We start from the raw sequence: 21,280 nt of genomic DNA on the forward strand, positions 1-21,280 counted from the left end.
GAAAAATCTTTATTTAGACCTCACTCTTTTTAAAAAAAAAATTTTATTTATTTATTCATTGGCTATGCTGGGTTTCCATTGCCATGCGGGCTTTTCTCTGTTTGCAGTGAGTGGGGCTAACTCTTTAGTTGAGCTTCACGGGCTTCTCACTGCAGCGGCTTCTCTTGTCATGGAGCACCGACTCTAGGGTGCTTCAGTAGTTGCAGTGCAAAGACTCAGTAGTTGCGGTTCCCATGCTCTAGAGCACAGACTCAACCGTTGTGAGCCACGGGCTTAGTTGCTCTTTGGCATGTGAGATCTTCCCATATCAGGGATTGAAGCAATGTCTCCTGCATTGGCAGGCTGACTCTCTACCACTGAACCACCATGGAAGCCCTTGGGCTTCCTCACTCTTGGTAGACATTTTTCCAGGATATGGAATTCTAGCTGGGCACCTTGAAGATAGCATTCTGTTGTCTTCCAACTTCCATGGTTGGTGTTGAGACATCATCACCTGTCAGTCTAACTGCTGTTCCTTCTTTAAATAGCTTTACCAATAAATAAATTATATAAGATCCACCCATTTAAAGTGTACAATTTAATGGTTTTTAGTACAGAGTTGTGCAACTATCTCCATCTCATTTTAGAACATTTTTACCATCCCCAAAGAAACCCTGTATCCATTAGCAGACACTCTCTATCTCCTACTCTCTTACCCCCCCAGCACTAGTTTACTTTTGGTTTCTATAAATTTTCCTATTTTGGACACTTTATATAAATTTAATCTTACAATATATGGTTCTTTGTGATTGATTTCTTCCATTTAGCATAATGTTCTTGAGGTTCATCCACGTTGTACTGCTGTTCTTTTGAAAGTAATCTCTGTTCCTTTCTTTTCGCTCTGACTGCTTTTAAAATCTCTGTCTTTGGTATTGTGCATTTTCACTATGATGTGTCTGTGTGTAAAAACATATGGACTCTCTTAAATCTGTGATTGATGTCTGCTTTCTATCTCACTAGTTCCCTCGTAGCCACATCTAATCTGTGGTTTAACCCATCTGTTGACTGTTTTATTTTGGTTATTGTATTTTTCATTTTAGAAGTTCAAATCCATTTAGGTTTTCATCATTACATTACTTGATATAACTTCTTATACTTTAGAAATATTTCAAGCTTGTTATAGATTTAAGTGCATTAAATATTTCTCTTTTACCATATGTATCTGATAGTATTGCTATCTGAACTCTGAGTGTCTGTTTCTGCTGGTTTTCACTCCTGTTGGCTTTTCTCTTCTGAGCCTGCTGGTTTCCTAGGTTCATGTTCCTCTCAGCCAGAACACATTTGTACTGGAGGCAGATGCATTTTTTTCAGTGTTCTGGTTGTAGCCTTGTTCCTTCACGGGAAGAGTTGGCATTCAGTTTGGACATCCTTCACCTCACTGGGTAGACTCTGTGATCACGCAAGCCTGGGTTCAGTCCTATGTGTGTATTAGTCGCTCAGTCGTGTCCAACTCTTTGTGACCCCATGAACTGTAGCCCACCAGGTTCCTCTGTCCATGAATTCTCCAGGCAAGAAAACTGGAGTGGGTTGCCATGCCCTTCTCCAGGGGAATCTTACTGAATCAAGGATCGAACTCTGGTCTCCTGCCTTAGCAGGCAGATTCTTCACCATCTGAGCCACTGGGGACGCCGATAATAAACGTGAGATCTCACAGAGCTCCTATCGTTAGGATTTCAGGAGCAGCTTCTTAGGTAGTTTGAGCACAAGGTCTCTCAGGAGGTATAGTTAAGATGTTGGCTGGGGCTTCAGTTATCTGAAAGCCTGACTGAAGCTGGAGGAGTAAAGCCCACTCACAGACTTGGTTGGCGCTGGTTATTGTAGAATGCATAAGTTCCTTGTCACATGCATCTCTCCATAGGCTACTTGAGTGTCCTAGCAACGTGGCATTTGGCTTTTCCTAGAATAGATGATCCAGAAGAGCAAGGAAGAAGCCATAATATATGGTCTATCCTTAAAGTCATGCTCTTTATTTTTAGTTTCCTATTAGTTACTGTCACCCCAGCTTGGGGTAGGAGGGAATTATACAAACCCATGGATACCAGGTGCTACGGATCACTGAGGGCCATCTGGCTATCACATATCAAATGAGATAAGGCACATAAAGCACTTAGAACCATGCTTGGCATGTCATATGTGCCCAGTAAACATTAACCATGCCTAATAAGTGTCCTGGCTCTGCTCTGGGCATGTAGGATCTGCACATTTACTCACAAACATTTATTGGGCGGCTCTGTGTGCCAGGCACTGTTATTGGAGTCAGGGAGACAATTATAAGCAAAGCAGATACTTAGACTTATGAAACCTACGCAGACAAACAGAGGAGAATGTCCTGCCAGGTGGTGCTAAGTGCTGTGAAGAACCACGAGACAGGGTGAGTGGAGAGGGAGCAAGGACGGAATAGGGCTATGCCTCTTTCCACGGGAAGCTGGCACAACTGAGGTGGTGGTTCAGATTTTGACCCAGTAAAGCTCCCCACATCTGTGAGCCCATCCTAGCATCACAGGCAGGTAGAATTTATGCCCAAGTTATACCAATTTTACAAACAGACACAGAGAAGAGCTGACATGAGTTCTCTGAGTCCCCAAGGAGGCAGGCTTTCTCCAAACACAGAGGTTCTCCAACTTGGATGCTCAACAGCATCACCTAGGGAAATTGTTTTTATTATTATTATTATTTATGTATTTATTTATCTTTGGCTGTGCTGGGTCTTTATTGCTACACGTGGGCTTTCTCTAACTGTGGCGAGCGGGGGGCTATTTTTTTGCAGAGAGGAAGCTACCCTTTGTGGTGCAGGGGCTTCTCATTACAGCGGCTTCTCCCATTGCAGAGCACAGACTCTAGGCACACAGACTTCAGTAGTTGCAGCTCGAGGGCTCTAGAGAGCAGGCTTAGCATTTGTGGCACAGGGGCTTAGTTGCCCCTGGGCATGTAGGACCTTCCCAGTCCAGGGATTGAACCCGTGTCCCCTGCATTGGCAGTCAGATGCTTAACAACTGGACCACCAGTGAAGTCTCCTTGTTGCTTTTTGAAACCCCAAAACCACCACATGAAGGAGCCGGCACTGAGACCACATGGAGCAGAAGTGATCCTCCCCAGCCGAGGCTCCCTGGAAGCAAGTGAGTGAGGCTGAGCTGCCCTGTGGAGCTGTCCACTGTTTGCAATTGCAGGAGTGACCAGCATCACATCGATTGTTGACCCAGACAATCACAAACCATGACGTTTAGGGAGTTGTAAAGCAGCAAAGACTGATACAGCCTAGTTACGGGGGAAGAGAATTCTCCTTCCTTCTCTTGTAGCAAGTTTTTCTTATTCTTGGTAATTAACACTAAGTGCCCAACAGGCAAACTCCAAATTGTAGACTTAACACAGGAAGCTTCGTTTCTTGCTCAGTAAAATCCAGTGTGAATCTGGTAGTCCTCCTCTTGGTTCAGTTCAGTTCAGTCATTCAGTCGTGTCCGACTTTCTGCGACCACATGGACTGCAGCACGCCAGCCCTCTCTGTCCATCGCCAACTCCCAGAGTTTACTCAAACTCATGTCCATTGAGTCGGTGATGCCATCCAACCATCTCATCCACTGTTGTCCCCTTCTCTTCCCGCCTTCAATCTTTCCCAGCATCAGGGTCTTTTCAAATGCATCAGTTCTTTGCATCAGGTGGCCAAATTATTGGAGTTTCAGCTTCAGTCCTTTCAGTGAATATTCAGGACTGATTTCCTTTAGGATAGACTGGTTGGATCTCCTCTATCTTATAGCTAAGGGAACATGAGGCCTAAGGTGGAAGGGAAAGACTGGTATGGAGGCCTACCAGCTCTCAATTGATTCAGCCCAGAAGTGACCACCCTTATGTCACTTCTACACACACATTATTGGTCAGAACTTGTCCCGTTGGCTGAAAGGGAAGACAGGGCACGTATGGGAGCATGGGATACAGTGGTGATGCCTGTCTTTGCCTCAAAGAACATACCACAGATAGAATTAATTTATTCATTTGTGTGGTTACCTGTTTAACATCTGTCTTCTCTGTTGGACTGAAGTCCATGAGGGCATGACCATGTTGCATCCATCTCTCTGGGGCCTACCTTACAACTGGCATTAGGAATAGTTGTTGAATTGCTAGTTGAATGAATAATTGGGCAGGTCACGGTGTGATCTTTTGTGTTTAGCTCCCAGTTGCAGAGAAAATCCCCAATTAAATGTCTAACAGTTCCTCCCTCCCAGTAACACATATGCATTACCTTTGATATTGTAAATCTCTTACACAGTGATCATCCAAAGAATGCAAACAGAACATGAAAGTCCCTACTAGTTGCAGCCAGGGGTGTGGCTATGTGCATTGCTTGGTGAGAGAGGATTTACATTTTTATGTGATAGTTCTCATACAGCTGCCTCAGAGTGGACTTGGCAAAATCTCCTGCTTCAAGGCAAAAACCAGGTGAGTTTTTCTCTGTTGTGTGGTTTTGGATGAATCTTCTGCTCTCTCTGAACCTCATTTTTCTTGTCAGTGACATGACAAAAGCATTTGCTTCATAGGGTTATTGTGAGATGGTGATGAGTCTCTGTGTAATACAGATAAAGACCTGCCACTTGGCAGCCCCCATTTTATATGAACTGTCCCCTCTTGCCCTTGCTACTTCGGCACAGCTTGCTAACTGCAGACAAGTGAGGGAGGCTATCCTAGATTGCCCAGCTATCAGCTGGGGGAGGGTCTTTTGGAGGCTGGATGGAAGGGTAAAGGTTGGAGGCAGCTCCATGAGACCCTAGATACAGCTGGGCCCTCTTCTGGGTGATGCTGGGTGCACAGAGAGGAGGCTGACTTGTCCCTGTCTATATCAGCATTTGCTGTGTAACAAAACACTAAAACTCAATGGCTTAAAACAATCATCATTTTATTTAGCCCATGATCCTGGGGGTCAGTTGGGGAAATTTTCTGGTCTGGGTCAACCTAACTGAACTCTGCATTTTCAGTCAGTTGGAGGGTCAACTGATGGCTGGGCAATCTAGGATAGCCTCCCTCACCTGTCTGCAGTTAGCAAGCTATTGAGGGAGCTTCCGCAGTTCTCTTCCTCTGCACTTTTTCCCATTCCTCCTCCCTCTCAGAATTTCGTTTTGTGCAAGCATCTTTCCCCCACCATCCCAACTCCCTATATGTAGCATGAGCCCCAGGGAAACTGCTGGAGAATTGACATGATAATTAGCATAACTGCATTTCCCTTGCTGGTGATTGATCAGGAGAAGGCACATGGCCCAGGTCTGGCCAATGAGGAATGTGGGCAAGTCTGTTCAGAATGCTCCTAGGAAAGCTTTCCTCATCCCATAGAAAAGCTATAGAGAGAAATACCTAACTCTGATTGAGGGCCTGTTATGCCTGCTGCTGCTGCTGCTGCTAAGTTGCTTCAGTCGTGTCCGACTCTGTGCGATCCCAGAGATGGCAGCCCACCAGGCTCCCCCATCCCTGGGATTCTCCAGGCAAGAACACTGGAGTGGGTTGCCATTTCCTTCTCCAATGCATGAAAGTGGAAAGTGAAAGTGAAGCCACTCAGTCGTGTCTGACTCTTCGCGACCCCACGGACTGCAGCCTACCAGGCACCTCCGTCCATGGGATTTTCCAGGCAAAAGTACTGGAGTGGGGTGCCATTGCCTTCTCCACTTGCCATTGCCAGGCACTGTTAATTCTAAGTGCTTTAAATAAAATAACCCATTCAACTTTCTTGGGTTAGGTACTATTATCTCTCATTTTACAGATGAAGTCTCTGCAGTATAGAGTGGTTAAGAAACTTGTCAGGGGTCAAACAGCTAGTGAGTGTTGGAGCCAAGATTGAATTCCAGGCAGCCTGACTCCAGAGTAAAGAGTTCTCAGGTACCACCCTCCCCCTTCCTCTGGTCTTGGGTCTGTCTTAGGTGACCCCACAGATGGTTGTAGCCATTGTTCCAGCAGTTACCTGGGACAACAGAGCCAAGACAGAATGAACATGGGGAGCCAGGCTCCTTTCTAACAGCTCCGTGGTGGTTTAGTCATCAAGTTGTATCCGACTCTTGTGACCCCAGGGACTGTAGCCCACCAGGCTCCTCTTTCCATGGGATTTTCCAGGCAAGAGTACTGGAGTAGGTTGCCATTTCCTTCTCCAAAGAATCTTCTTGACCCAGAGATTGAACCCAGTTCTCCTATATTGCAGGCAGATTATTTACCAACTGTACCAGATGAATAAATGAGCTCTGAAGCCCATCCCCTCCCTGCCTGTTGACTTCCTCGTTCGTCTCCTTCTTTCTTTCCACTTTAACTCAAGATTTCAGTGACTTGCAGTCAAACAGTACCCTGAGACATCAGCACATCCAGAAAGAACAGAGTGAATGAGAGAAGACCCACTGGGTCTTCTATTCTCACAAACCACTCAGCTGAGATTGACACACAAGGCCTCTGACCTTTCACCCTGAAGCTGGTTTCAGATGCCCGGAAAACTCATAAGAGATGGGGAGGAGAAGATGGATGAAATATCCAAGAGAGATGACAGCATTTCATAATTTCTTTGAGGCACAAGATAAAAAATACACACTCATGGCATATAAACCCATAGTGTCAAAGTAGGGTCCTGAACCTGAGACTTTCCAGGAGGCCAGGGGACAGAACTTGCCTGGCCTTGGTGCTTGGTCCACAGAGGTGGACAGGCCTGGACCCTCACTCCAAATTACTCTTTCAGTAAGATGAGGACCAGCCTCACAGTTTGCACTCCTGATCTTCCAGCTCAAATCCTTCACTCAAGCCTGGATGGAGAAGCCCTTGGCCAAGAGGACAGAGCTGCTAGGAGGACAATTCCCAGCCTGATCTGGGCTCTAAGGTCCTGAATCACAGGGGAAAGGCCTGGAGCCTTTGGCACAGGGATGCTTCCATTCCTCTGAAAAGGCATGAGATACAAAGGCAGCTGGGTTGTTTGTGACAGGGTCTGTCCCACGTCAGAGGTGCCTGGGCATCAGCACGAGTGGATGCCAACCCCTGCACTGTGGGTGCTCAGTGTAGATACTGACTCATGGGCATGGAAAGTATTGTCAGCTCTAAGCAGGACTTTGTCTCTGTCATTCACTGCTGTGTTCCCCGCATCCGGAACAGGGCTTGGCACAGGGAGCTCCTGAGGAGGACTCGGTGGGGCACGAGCTCATCTGCACAGGTGTGTGTGTCCAGCATGCTCTGCACATACCTCCTTCTCTCTCCCTCCCAGAGGCACTTAAGGTTTGGCTCAGCTCAAAGAGGCAGAAGAGAGCTTAGAGATACCCCAGACTCAACCCGCTGTCTGCAGCTGAGAGTCCAGTTAGGTGACATCAGCCATAGAGACCCATCTCTCTTTCTCCCTCCTCCTCTGCTTCCTCCAGCCCCGGCCCTTCGGGGACCACCTGGTCAGCCTCACAGTGGCGGGACCGAGGTGGGGCTGCAGGGATGGCATTCTCCCGCAGCCAAGGGTGCAGCAGGATACCCGAGGCTGTGAGCCGCTCAGTTGGCTCCTTTCGGAGGAGACAGCGGACCAGGCAGCGGGCGGGGGCCGAGAGGCCCTCAGGCAGGGCAAAGGCACCACGGCGAATCTTGCCAAAGAGCAGGGCAGGCTCTGAGTCCTGGAAGGGGTAGCGGCCAGCCAGCATGGTAAAGAGTGCCACACCCAGGCTCCAGACATCTGCCGCCTTGCCTGAGTAGGATGCCCGGGAACTGAGGATCTCGGGGCCTACATAGGCTGGGCATGCGTGCTTGTCCCACAGGGAGTCGTCAGGCCCAGTCAGCACACAGGCATCTTCCAGGTTCTCCAGCACCAGTTTCGTCCTACACGGGCAGAGAGACAGGGAGTCAGCTAGTGGGACACCCCTCCTTTTACCACCCCACATTTCCACCTGAGTGGCACACAGTTCCCCAGTACCAGCTGGCATTTGTCAGACATGAGTCAGTCCTGTGAGGCTGGTTGGCTGATCTCATTTTACAGATGAGGAAGTCTAGGCTCAGAGAGGTTTATTCATTTCTCAAGGTCACACAGCAATTAAATCTGAACTAGGACTCTGAGAGGAACACATTTTTCCAAATGTCTCTGGGGTCAAATTCAGGTTCTACCTGTTAACTTGCAATTTGGCCTTGAGTGATGGCTTCACTTGCCTGAACCTTGACTTGGGGGCTGGGGAAGTGGGGCTGTGCTGAGGGGCTGAGGGCATTAAAACTCTCTGAAGCCAGATGCAAACTTGGGGTCTAGGCAGGAAACAGAATGAGAAACAGGAAGTGGGGACTGTGCTAACCGTCTCAGCACAAACCTACAGTTAATATTTGGGAGTGTCCACAGCGTACCTCACCCTGAGCTAAGGTTGTATCTATCACACCTCATTTCACCCTCATACAGCCTGTGAGGAAGATGCCATTTTGCAGCCAAAGGAGCAGGACTGAGGCTGAACCTTGGCTCTCTCCTGCCCAGAGCCAGTGCTATAAGCTGCTCATATGGTTCCCAGGGTGTCTCCATGGAACCCCTTTTCCACAAAAGAACCCAGAAATCATATTTAAAAAAAAACAAACAGGTTTTAAAAAGTTGGCAACCAATTTCAATTAAAAACACAAACAAACATGACCCATATTGATGTATGGCAGAAACCAACACCACTGTAATTATCCTTCAACTAAAAAGAAAGAAAGAAAGAAAAGGAAACAAGCAAAAAACAAAACAAAAAACCCCACAAATGAACAGGTATGGGATGCAAAGAAAAAAAAAGTGTGTGTGGACCAACCTTAGCAACTTCTGCTTTAAATAACTCCCACAGAGTGTTCTAGATTACTTTAATAGTAAGCATAGCATTGCCATCGCTACTAATCTTATTCCTGTGGCACTACTTCCTGGGTGCTGGTCTGAAAATGCTGACCAGTCCTGTCAATCACTGCACTGAGGGTGAGCAGAGATGACAGCATTATTGGCCCATTTTACAGATAAAGAAGTCAAGGCTCAGGCAGATGAAGCTATTGCTCAAGGCAAAACTGCAGGTTAAAGAAGCAGAGCCAGAATTTGGCCCCAGGATGATTCCATTATCTTTCATTTACTGATGGTGCTTCTCGAACTTTTGCCTTGAAAAGGGAAGAAAGCACTTTTCTCACTTCTGGGAGGTCTGGCGGTGTTGTACTCACCTTAAGCTTGAAATTATTTGAAAAGCTGCATATTAGCTTAAAAATCATTATAAAACTTACATTCTAATTGTTACTCAAAGCATGGTCATTTTAGTATAAAATGTAAAAGGAAATACCATCTTTAAAAGGAAAAACCACCTTCAAGGACTTCCCTGGTGGTCTAGTGGCTAAGACTCCACGCTCCCAATGCAGGGGGCCCAGAGTTCAATCCCTGATCAGGGAACTAGATCACACATGTTGCAACTAAGACTCGGTGCAGCCAGATAAATAGTAAAATTTTTAAAAAGAAAAGAAAACCACCCTTAGGCAAATATCATAAGCGTAACTGCTATAGAATGGATGGCAGGTGAAATTAGTGGGCAAAAGTGTGAGCAGAAACAGGATATTCACACACAAAGCCTTAAAAACCCTCAAGATTTTTAATAACAATGACAAAAAATTACCCAAGGTACACAAAGGGTAAATTAGGAGCCTTCCAATAGACAACTTGGCAGAAGACACTGGAACCAAAGACCAAGGTTAACATCACAGTAGTTCCCCTCAACAGCCTGAATCTCCTGATAGAACCGGCTGAGAAGGCCCCATGGCTTCTGTGGTATTCTTGCCTAAAAATGCATCACCTCAATCTAAGTGTGACCAGAACATCAGTCAAGGCCAAACTGAGGGGCCTCCTCGGCCGCCACACTGACCTCTCCCGGTCGGTGAAGACGAAGCGCCGTAGCTTGAGGTCGCGGAGGACCAGCCCGTGCTGGTGGCAGTGCGCCAGGGCAGCGGCCATCTGGCGGAAGAGCGCGGCGGCCTCGGGCTCCGGGAGGCGACGCCGGCGGCGCACCAGGCTGTGCATGTCCCCAAGCGGCCGCGGGAAGAAGGCGTAGAGGTGCTGCGTGCCGGCCAGGACCTCCGCCGGCCGGGCCACGTGGCCGTGATGGGGCAGCCTCCGATAGGGCTCCAGCACCGCCAGGCTCTCGCAGGCCGGGTACACCTGTGCGCAGAGCGTGGTGTGAGCATGGGTGGGGACTCCAGGGGGCAGGCAGCAGGGGCCGGCCTTGCAGCACGTCACAGCCCATCCCTTAGGCACTACTGTGGGCTGGGCCCTGTGCCCAGCGCTTCCACTGCATGTCACTCAATACTGACCAAGCTGAGGGCTGCGTGACCAGCAAGGAGCAGAGCTGGGATTTAAATCCCTGTTCTCCATCATCTGTGCTCTTAGCTACAAGCTCATGTGCTCTTAAACTTGAGATAATTCAAAAAGATATCAGGTAACCAGAACAAAAGTAACTAAACCAAGAGGAATCTGGAGGAGTAGACAAGACAGAAGTAACGTTACGTCCTCATCATCCATCGTGGCTACCATTCTCTAGCATTCACTTCCCACCCACCCTTTCCTTCATCCCACAAGCAGGCATTGAATGCCCACCTGTGCCTGCCACTGGGACTATAACTTGACTGACAGCCACGGTCCCTGCCCTCCTGGTGCCCACAGTCCAATACATGAGACAGTTAAACAGGCCAAAAAACTAAATACTTACAAATTCTGATGAGCATTGCAAAGGAATGCTGGAATCAAGAAGATTTTGGCAGGAGACACCTATTTTAGAAAGTATAGTCCAGAAGGGAGTCTGGGGAAGTGACCTGAGTGACTGAGATGCCCAAGGAGTAAGCTTTCCAGGTGGGAGGCACAGGCAGTGCCAAGGCCCTGAAGTAGGAAAGAAACTGAGCTGCTCCAGAAACCCAACCAAAGCTCAGTGTGGCTGGAATGCGAAGGAAGGTGGGGCCTGTGGTGAGTGTGGTGAGGTTGTGGGGAAAGATGCTAGGGGCTTACGGACAGTAGATGGAAGCCATTCCATAGTCCTGAAAGGATGTTCAGAGGATGGTGACTTGGAAGCCACATGGCTTATCACTGGCAGAGCAGTCTACGCACTTTGGTTTATCTGCCTGTAAACCCTTTGCTTGTCATTTTGTCTAGGACATATAGCCAATAAAAATAAATAAAGCATATACACATTTAATCCATGAAAAGATGTAAGTGCATGTCTTAAAGCAATTGGGGTGGCTTTGAGTAGACAATTCACAGACGGAGACTTTTTTAAAAATCAGGGCAAGCGCATCCCTGCCTCTGAGCCTTTACACTTGCTTTTCCTGCTACCTGAGCATTCTCCTCTAGATACCCACAGGGCTGGCTCCCCCAGTTCAAGACACTATTCAAGTCACTTCCTCCAAGGTGGACTTCCCACCTAAGATCACCTGCACCTTCTCCCCTTCCCTCTCCCCTTTCTCCTAGCTCCTAGTTTTTCTCCATAGCAGTTAAGATCACCTGATACATATGTTACTCATTCACCTGCAGCATGAACTGTGGTGGCACAGCTTGGCCCACTTTTTAGCCATATGTGGTGCATATTGCATGATGCACGGATATACAAGTGCTCACTGAGGGTTTGCTGAATTAATGAATAAGGCAATAGCCTAGAAAGACAGGATGTTGATCTTTCTACATGCCGACCAGAAAAGCCTAGGCAATGTGGAAACAGAAGGTCAGCTCCCACAGTTCATGCTGGGTGTAGGGACAGGCACTCCCAGTAGATTGCCCTAAATGTTCCTGAGTATCTGGGGTCATGTGAAAGCTTCTGACTTCAGCTTGCCATGGTCATGCCTTTCAGTATGGACCAGAAAAAACCTGTGATGCTACAGGAAGGGGACCCAGAGTTCATGGGTTCCCTAGAACACCTGGGGTAGATCTCGGAACCTGCATCAAGCGGCCAGAGCCCAGGTAAGCTGGTGTCTGATGTCCAGATGTGGCCCCGCCCACTGCACCCCCATGAGCAGGAACAGGAGCCACTGCTGCTGCTTCCCCTCATCCCCCGGCCAACTGGATGGAGGCGTCAGTCCCCCTGCCTCTCTGTGCCTTCCCAAGGAGTCCCAGCTCCCTTCCACCCCTCCCTGTGTACCTGGGTCTCCCCTATCCTCCTTACCTCTGCCCGCCAGAGCAAACCTGCCCTGCTTGTATCTGAACCACCTGTCCTAGCATGAGGTCCAAGGCTCTGGGTTGAACCTGCCTTGGCCCAATTTCAGCTCTGACACCTCCTGGCTTTGTGAGGTGGCAAGTAACCCCCGGGCTTCCTTGGTGGCTCAGACAGTAAAGAACCTGCCTGCAATGCAGGAGACCTAGGTTTGATCCCTGGGTTGGGAAGATCCCCTGCAGGAGGGAGTGGCTACCCGCTCCAGTATTCTTGCCTGGAGAATTCCATGGACAGAGGAGCCTGGTGAGTTAGAGTCCAAGAGGTCGAAAAAAGTCAAACACAACTGACTGACTAACACTTTCACTTTTGAGTAACCACAGCTTTCTGAGCCTCAGAACCTGTCCTCTCTCTGTAGAATGGACCCTATAATAGTAACTACCTCGTAGACTGTGTGAATATTAGAGAGGATGCAGAATGCACAATCAGTAGAGTACCTCGTGCACAGTAAATACCTACGATTATGCTTTCTCAGGGCCTTCCCTGGTGGCTCAGTGGTAAAGAATCTGCCTGCCAGTGCAGGAAATGCAGGTTTGATCCCTGGGTTGGGAAGATACCCTGGAGAAGGAAATGGCAACCCACTCCAGTATTCTTTCCTGGGAAATCCCACGGACAGAGGAGACTGGCAGGCTACAGTCCATGGGGTTGCAAAAGAATCGGACATGACTTAGCAACTAAAACAACAGCAACAAATGGTTTCTCATCTCTGTCCTTGTGGGCTGAGACCTGGCAGTGTCCTGTAGGGGTCACGAGGCTCTGCCTATTGCCTGAACTCTGTCAAGAACCCTGATTTCTGTCAGGAACCCTAGATCTTGCCCTAGGATCCACGTCTGATGCCATGTGGCTTTATACACGGCCCTTCTCTCTTGACCTCAGTTTTTCCATCTATAAAATGGTCACGAGTAGGCCCAATGACCTCCATGGTCCCAAGAGTTCTAATGTCTACCATATCTCATCCTTCCCTGGTGCAAATACCTTCAGCGGCTGCCCACAGCCTCCGGGGCTTCTTCGTAATGCTTTCACAATCTGCGGCTGCCAGTTCTCGTCTGTCAGCCCTGTCTGCATCCCTTTCCCGCTCTAGCCATAATGAAGCCCTTTTCATGCTCTGAAGTGCCATGTTCACTCCTCTTGACAGCTATTTCCCCTTGCTGCAACCCCCTTTTTCCCACTTCTCCTTGGCTGACTCCTCCTCAGCCTTTTCTGACTCTGCTTTCTAATATACTAGAGGTTTCTCTTTGCACTTCTGGCCCCTAAGCCTCACCCCAACAACATTTATCACACTATACAGCCTAAGCTCTGTATTCCCCCAGGGCTGGGGCCATCTGGTTTACCTTTCTGGTTTCAGCTTGGCCTGGGTATTCACTGGCTGCTTCCCCAGAGAGCTGGGTATTCACTGCATGCTTCCCCAGTAAACACAAACTAAATTAATATAAGGGGCCCTCAGCCCTGGCAATTCTTTGGAACCAAAGCCTTTTCCCAGCCCCCGTGATGCTCATGGAGATGGCCTCTGGGACATGTACCTTGCAGATGTACTCCGTGCCTGTGGGGCAGTGCAAGGCGCGATAGGTCCGGCTCCCCTCCTCGGGCTCCAGGAGAACATAGGGTCCAAGCCTGGAGGGAGTGGTCACATTGGGAGCATGAACAGGAGCTGGTGGTGGGTTCAGGGTCAGCGGGCACAAGGGTAGCCTGGGCTGGGGCCCACTTCGAGCTTGTTTCCAGCTGGGACACTCAGTGTCTAGGTCATCATCCAGCTCCAACCGCTTCTTTCTGGAGGGGGCATTTGCTGCAACAGCCAGAGGGCTTGCTCGCATCTAGAAAGAAGGGGAGAAAGGCACTGAAGTCAGGCTACTCGGCGGCTCCTCTCTTCCTCTGCTGGTGGGAGGTTACACTGGCACAGCCTTTATGAAGGATGACTTGGCAGTGTGCATTAAATAAACAAAAGCATATACCCTTGACTCGGTGTCCCACTTTTGAGAATTTATCTTCCAAATAAAATGCTCACCAAAAAAATTAAATACATGAAAGGCTGCTCATCAGTGTCTTGTGTCTAACAGCAAAAAGTAGGACACTCTCCCACAGGTCGAGCAGTTGGAGGTTGGTCAAGCCATCATGATACAGCCACATAGTGGAATACTATACAGCTCTAAAAAATGCTCAAGAACTCTCTATATACTGATGCAATGGTGCTAGTACAAAGTTATTCCTACAGCCCATATGATAGAATCAATTAAACATCCATTGTTAGGACTGGTTAAATACATTATATTTCACCATACGTAAAATAGTTGTAGCCATTTAAGAGATTGAGGAAATCCTTTATGTGCTAATTGGAAAAATCTCCAGAGTGAACTGTTAAGTGAAAAAAAAAAGTACAGAGGAGAGATGGACTTGATGATTGGTGAGAAGAGAAAGAAAGACTTTGTACTGTCTCTGTTGAGTGCTGTAGCACAGGCAGTTATTACCTCTGAAAGGGAGGGAGGAATGGGAGGAGGGAGAGGAGGAGAATGGATGATGAAGGATGATGCATGAATGATGTATATACTGAATGTACATATGATTGGATGTTTCTGGAATGACTAAACGTATTGTCAAGTGAACAGAGCTAGCGCTGAAATACATGAAATGATCTCATTTGTTTAAAAACCCCACAAGTGTGTAATATGATATGTGTGAAAGTGTTAGTAGCTCAGTGGTGTCTGACTCTCTGTGACCCCATGGACTATAGCCCTCCAGGCTCCTGTGTCCATGGAATTCTCCAGGCAGTAATACTGGAGTGGATAGCCGTTCCCTTCTCCAGCGGATCTTCCTAACCCAGGGTTGAATGTGGGTTTCCTGCATTGCACGCAGGTTCTTTACCATCTGAGCCATCAGAGAAGCCCTATTTGTATACACAGGTGTGTAAATGCACAGGAAAAGGCCTAGAAGAACCCAGGCTAAATTGGCCACAGCAGCTTCTGGCCTTCTGGGAGACTCCAGGAGTGGAAGGGATTTAGTAGGGAGGCAAGGGAATGTTCAATTTCAGTATTTTAAAATAAAGATTCTACATTTATTTAGTGCTTGGATACTTCAAAACAGATGGAGTTTATTTCTTTTCTCAAATGTGAACTTCGTCTGCAATCAACCGATGGCCAAAGAGCTACCAGAATCACAGGATCTTCGTGTGGAGTTAGTCCACCAGCCAGCTCAGTTTTACCATCAGGTGAGAATGAGGCAGGGAGGCAAGGTGGCTGGAAGCCCCAGGATCCAGTTACTCAACTGCACAGGAAGCACCTCCCCCCACCCCGCCCCCACACAGCTATGTCACTGTGTGCCAGTGTGGTGCGAAGAGGAGAGGGCAATGGCATGTTAGGGCAGAAAGGTTCTCTCCAGGACCCATCTGCCCACCCATCCAGGCTCCAGGGGAGTAACAAGGAGCTCAGGTATGAGGTGTTAAGGACAGTGGACTGCAGCCAAGTAAAGACCTTCCCAACAGTCCCAGGTAGGATTAGAGGGAACATCACTCAGAGACAGTTCTCAGGCTGATGCCCACCTCTCCAGTCTTGCTGCTCCCAAATGCATGGGCTGCCTTGGGAGGGAGGGAGCCACCATCTTGAATGAAAAGGCATAATCCCGTTTTGGTGAGAATGCAGTAGGGGGTGGCTGTCATCAGATATTCCCCTGGATCTCATCCTGTCTCTGACCCTTCCTGGCTGGATAGCCCTAGGCAAGTTTTTCAGACTTTCTGTGCCTCATCTGTAAAGTGGAAACAGGATGCAAAGCCCGTAAGATTTTGTGATGATGAAATGAAAATACAAATAAATGAACATGGCCCTGTTGCAGGGTGAAAGTGAAAGTGGAGCCGCTCGGTCGTGTCCGACTCTTAGTGACCCCATGAACTGCAGCCTACCAGGGACCTCCGTCCACGGGATTTTCCAGGCAAGAGTACTGGAGTGGGGTGCCATTGCCTTCTCCACTTGTCACTGCCAGGCACTGTTAATTCAGGAAATGGTCACTACCATTGTCTCATTACTATTATTATTCACAGCTGAAGATGCTGAAGTGCTACCTTTGGGGGTCTCAGAAACTTCCTCAGGGATGAGGCTAGGATAACACTGTTTACTGCACTGGTTCTTCCAAGAGTAAAGCAAGATGATCCCTAGGTGTGTAGATGTTTTGTGTCCTGCAAAGCGAGACTCCCTGGAGTGACTCTCCCATGGCTACATCTGTACCCCAGGCTGCTGTGGCCTTATCTAGGGCTCAGGGTCTGGTCCTGCTTCGGATGAGCTCCACTGGACAGATGGGGCAACTGAGTTTATAGATGAATATAGGAATTTGCAGGCCACAGGGCAAGATTAGAATCTCTGCAGTTTAGGATGCAGGCAGCCCCTAGTTTCTACCTCTTGCTGGTCCCTGACCCTCTCAGGGGAATAGGGTGAGTCACACCAAACACACATAGTCACATAACCCAGGGCAGACAGGTGTACACGCGCCCCTCCCAGGCACATTCGTCCAAACCGGCCCGCCACGGGACACACAGCTGGCCCTCCACCGGCAAGGGTGCAAGCACACGCACCGAGAGCTCTCCCAACTATACTCACGACTGTAGGACGGATACCAACAAGGCCACACGCTCAGTCTGTACCCCCCACCCCCACCCCAAGTTCCCACCGAGAAGGCAGTGGGCGGACTCGCCACACCCTCAGCAGCTGGGCTCCTCCCTTGGGAGCGGAAGCGGCGCGGCGCCAGGAGTACCGCTAGGTCCCCGCCCGCGACCCCCAGCAGAAGGTTGAGCGGAAACCGAGGGGCTGCTAGAGGACTGGGAGGGGACCAGCAAAGGGAAGGAGGCTGGGCCCTGGCGCTGAGATAAGCGGCCTTGCCCGCACACCCCAGAATCAACAGGCATACCACACACCATTGGCAGAAACAGAATACGCGCGCATCCTACAGCTGGCGAACCGGTGGTCATCAGACCCGGCACATCTGTGCGCTCGCACAGCGTCCAGGACGCCCTTGACCCCGCACCAGCCCCGCCCACAGGCACCCCAGTGCGTCCCGGCACGGCCAGTACCTGCCGCCCAGTGCCCAGGCCTCCGCATGGTCCTCGGACACACGGCCCCACCCGGAACCCACCGGCCCACGCGGACTCCGGCAAATCCTCACGAACACTCTCACAGGTAGTCGGGACCACCCGACACCCAGGGACCCCACAGACCTCCCCGCACCCAACCACGGACCTCCCCGCACCCAACCACACACCTCTCCTGCCCGCCCCACACTCAGACAGACTCTGACCGCGCACACCCTCTTCCCCGGGACACGCCTCCCCGCCCCGAGGGGATCTACCGTCCTGCAGCCAGATCGGCCACACTTGGCGACCCCGCGCCCTGCGGAGCCGCGTCACCTGGACCCAGCGGGAACACTCAGCCAGCGTCGCTCCCTGGACGGCGGGCTTCCTTAAAAGTTGTGTGTGTCTGTGTGTGTGTGTCACTCGCGGCAACTTCAGCCGCCCCGCCTGCCCGCCCCTCCCGCCCCCACCGAGTACCTTGCCCTAGCACGCGGCAGGGTCCTGGCGCAGAAAGAGCTCAGGGTCGCCTGGCACCCCTCGGTGGCCCGTGCTGCTCCGCCGCCGCCGAGCTCGGCTCCGGGTGCGGCTCTGGCCTCGGTCCCTAGCAGCCGGACGTGTGCGGAGCCGCCGCCGCTTCCGCTGCGAGTGTCTCGGGAGCGCGGAGAGCAGGGCTCCAGCTCCGGCCCGGGTGATGTAAACCTGAGTTAATCAGCCACCGCCTGATGCCCTCAGGCCGGGGATTGCACCATCCCTCCCCCCCGAGCCCCGCCCCCACCTCCTGTCACCTCCAAGCGCGCCCCGCCCCTCCGCGAACAGCTAGCTGTCCCGGAACCCCTCCCCATGGCCCTCTAGGGGTGTTTTGCCTCCACCCCCGACCCCTCCCGCTCAGCGGTCGAAGATTGAAAGCGATGCCAGAGGCTGGCTCTCCCTATCACCTTGGAAAAAGCATTTTGCTTTTCTGAGTCTCAGTCTTCCCATCTGTTAAATGGAAGGAAGAACACCCTTTCTCAGGATGGGTGGAGGCGAAAAAAAGCTAACCCTAACAGTTCCCTGGGTACTTCCCTGATAATAAAGCACTTTCCCAGCAGTGCTTTATTGAATGTTTAGGAGAACCCTGGGCCAGCAGGAAGCTCCATTCTCCCCATTCTAGTAAGGGGCAGCCTGAGGCCCAGCTATGAGAAAACAACCCAGGAGCTTTGCAAAGACCACAGACTTAGGGGCTGACTCCCGGCTCAACAGAACCATTGTGGTGCCCTGGAGAGGCCTGGGGTCCAGTGGGCTTCACAGCACTCACTTGATGCAGGCACTGTAGCCTGGAAGTTAAGAGGCAGTACCCTGGAATCTGATGTTTTCAAACTGTGGTGTTGGAGAAGACTCTTGAGAGTCCCTTGGACTGCAAAGAGATCAAACCAGTCCCTCCTAAAGGAAATCAACCCTGAATATTCATTGGAAGGTCAGATGCTGAAGCTCCAATACTTTGGCCACCTGGTGTGAAGAGCCAACTTGTTGGAAAAGACCCTTGTGGGAAAGATTGAAGACAGGAGGAGAAGGGGACGAGAGAGGATGAGGTGGTTGGATGGCATCACCAATTCAATGGACATGAGTTTGAGCAAGCTCCGGGAGATGGTGAAGGACAGGGAAGCCCGGCATACTGCCGTCCATGGGGTCGTAGAGTTGGATGAACAACTGAGCGACTGAGCAACAACAACAAAACCCTGGAACCAGTCTGCGTAAGTGAGCCCAGACTCTAACTCTGCCAAACCCACTGTGCTATGTCAGGAAATGGATTAAATAAGTTAACACGTGTCAAATGCTTTGAACTCTGTGGCACGCAGTACTGCTGCTGCTGTTCAGTCACTAAGTCATGTCTGACTCTTGCTGTCCCAAGGACTATAGTCCACCAGGCTCCTCTGTCCATGGGATTTCCCCGGCCAAGAATACTGGAATGGGTTGCCAGTTTCTTCTCCAGGGGATCTTCCCAACCCAGGGATCAAACCTGTGTCTCCTGCATCACAGGCAGATTCTTTACCACCAAATGGTGGAAGCTCAGTAAACAGAGTGGGAGACTGTAGAGGCTTAGAGAGGAATGGTACCTATAATAGGACTTGCACCCCAGGCTGGGAAGCCCCGGTGCCACTTGCTGTTTGGTAAAGCATCCCTATGCAGCCCCAGAGAGTCCAGTCTCCTTAAGGCCATGATGTTTGAATTCACCAATGTCAAAAAAAATAACTCCTGCAGGCAGAGGTTAATGGGAGGCAAGTGGAGTCACCTTTGTTTCCCTGGTTGCAGACCTCCAGGGACCAGCTCACCTGTGTCCTCAGAGTCTTCAGGGCACAGCAGGAGGCTGTTCTCAGGTCTCATTTAACCCTGCTGCTGCTGCTAAGTCATTTCAGTCGTGTCCGACTCTGTGCGACCCCATAGATGGCAGCCCACCAGGTTCCCCCGTCCCTGGGATTCTCCAGGCAAGAACACTGGAGTGGGTTGCCATTTCCTTCTCCAATGCATGAGAGTGAAAAGGGAAAGTGAAGACGCTCAGTCGTATCCAACTCTTAGCCACCCCATGGACTGCAGCCCACCAGGCTCCTCGCTCCATGGGATTTTCCAGGCAAGAGTACTGGAGTGGGTTGCCATTGCCTTCTCCATTTAACCCTGGAGACTCTCAAACCTGGGAGGAATGAATGAACTCATTTTCTACACCAGGACCTAGATTCCTATGGACACATCCACAGCTCTAGAGGGCAAGGAAAGATTGGCATATTGTTTTCCCAACACCTCTCTGAAACCAAGCTGTGGCTGGGTTTGCTTATACAGTCATAACTTTTGTTTCATGCTGTGTCAGACCCTGATCCAAGTGCTGGGAACTCAGCAATGACAAGACCAACTCATCCCTGCCCTCACTGATCTTATAAATCAGTGGAGGAGACAGACATCTCTCAGGAAAATAAAATCAATAAACCAGAATCATTTAAAATAGATTATGCATCATGTGTTTTCTTAAATAAATAGCATAGATTTATTCTCTATCAGATAAGACTGAGAGGTGGCTATTTTTAGTAAGACTTATCAGGAAGGTGATATTTAAACTAAGATCTTAAAAAAGATAGGGAGTGGAAGCATGTGAGAAGAGACAGAGGAAAAAGTATGTGCAATGGCCCTGGGGCACTTACAGAACTGTAAAATGGGCAATGTCACTTCTAGTCTATAGATGAGTCAAGACCACCCAGCTTATTATAAGAGGCAGATCTGAGATTTGAATCTGGGGCAACTGACTCCAGTCCCCACAGTGTCCAGGGACATTTCACAATCTTTGCAACCTGACAGCTTCCTCTAACACTTGTGGTATGGTCACTGGAATTGTACCTTGGGCATGGACCCCAGGTCTGGGGACCTACAGTTAGGGGTATCAAATCCCAATTCTCTAGACCAGGACTTTTCAATAGAACACAGCATGAACCGAATATGTAGTTTCAAATTTTCAATTATGTATAATATAGCCTATTTGATCCTATTTGTGTATGTATATATATATATAGCTTATGATCATTTCAACAGATGGTAAAAAATTGTTAACGAGATAACCTAAATTTTTTTTCATAGTAATGTCTTCAAAATCTGGTATAGGACTTCCCTGATGGCTCAGTGGTAAAGAATCCACCTGCCAATGCAAGAGACATAGGTTCGATCCCTGATGTGGGAAGATTCCACATGCCGAGGAGCAACTAAGCCCATGCATCACAACTACTGACCCTGCAAGCCCAGAGCCAGTGCTCCGCAGCAAGAGAAACCATAGCAGTGAGGAGTCGGCGCTCTGCGATGAAGAGTAGCCCCATGCTCGCCGCAACCAGAGGAAGCCCGTGTACAGCAACAAAGACCCAGCACACACAAAAATAAATAAAACTTTAAAATCTGGCATATATTTTACACTTAGTTTGGATACAAATCAACATGGAAGCTAACTGTCAGTGACTAAAGTAAAATTGTCAGTGGTTATAGTAAGTTAAAGTATCAAAACAGTTAAGTTGTGTTTAATGGAGAAACTGTTTCACTTGTT

At 49.4% G+C, this 21,280-nt stretch overlaps 1 protein-coding gene across 1 annotated transcript; it reads right to left on the reverse strand.

Annotated features, from left to right (window-relative positions):
* Positions 1–4,832: 4,832 nt before the first annotated feature.
* On the reverse strand, positions 4,833–17,815 carry TRIB3 (tribbles pseudokinase 3). Its single transcript, XM_068987218.1, has 4 exons — positions 17,707–17,815; positions 13,706–13,996; positions 9,861–10,153; positions 4,833–7,839 (listed from the first exon to the last, which is right to left on the reverse strand). Exons 2-4 carry the CDS (start codon positions 13,994–13,996, stop codon positions 7,350–7,352), a joined length of 1,074 nt encoding a protein of 357 aa, XP_068843319.1. The 5' UTR covers positions 17,707–17,815; the 3' UTR covers positions 4,833–7,349.
* Positions 17,816–21,280: the final 3,465 nt, after the last annotated feature.

The sequence above is a fragment of the Capricornis sumatraensis genome, chromosome 15, assembly GCF_032405125.1.
Source record: "Capricornis sumatraensis isolate serow.1 chromosome 15, serow.2, whole genome shotgun sequence".
In the NCBI taxonomy this organism is placed as follows: Eukaryota; Metazoa; Chordata; class Mammalia; order Artiodactyla; family Bovidae; genus Capricornis; species Capricornis sumatraensis.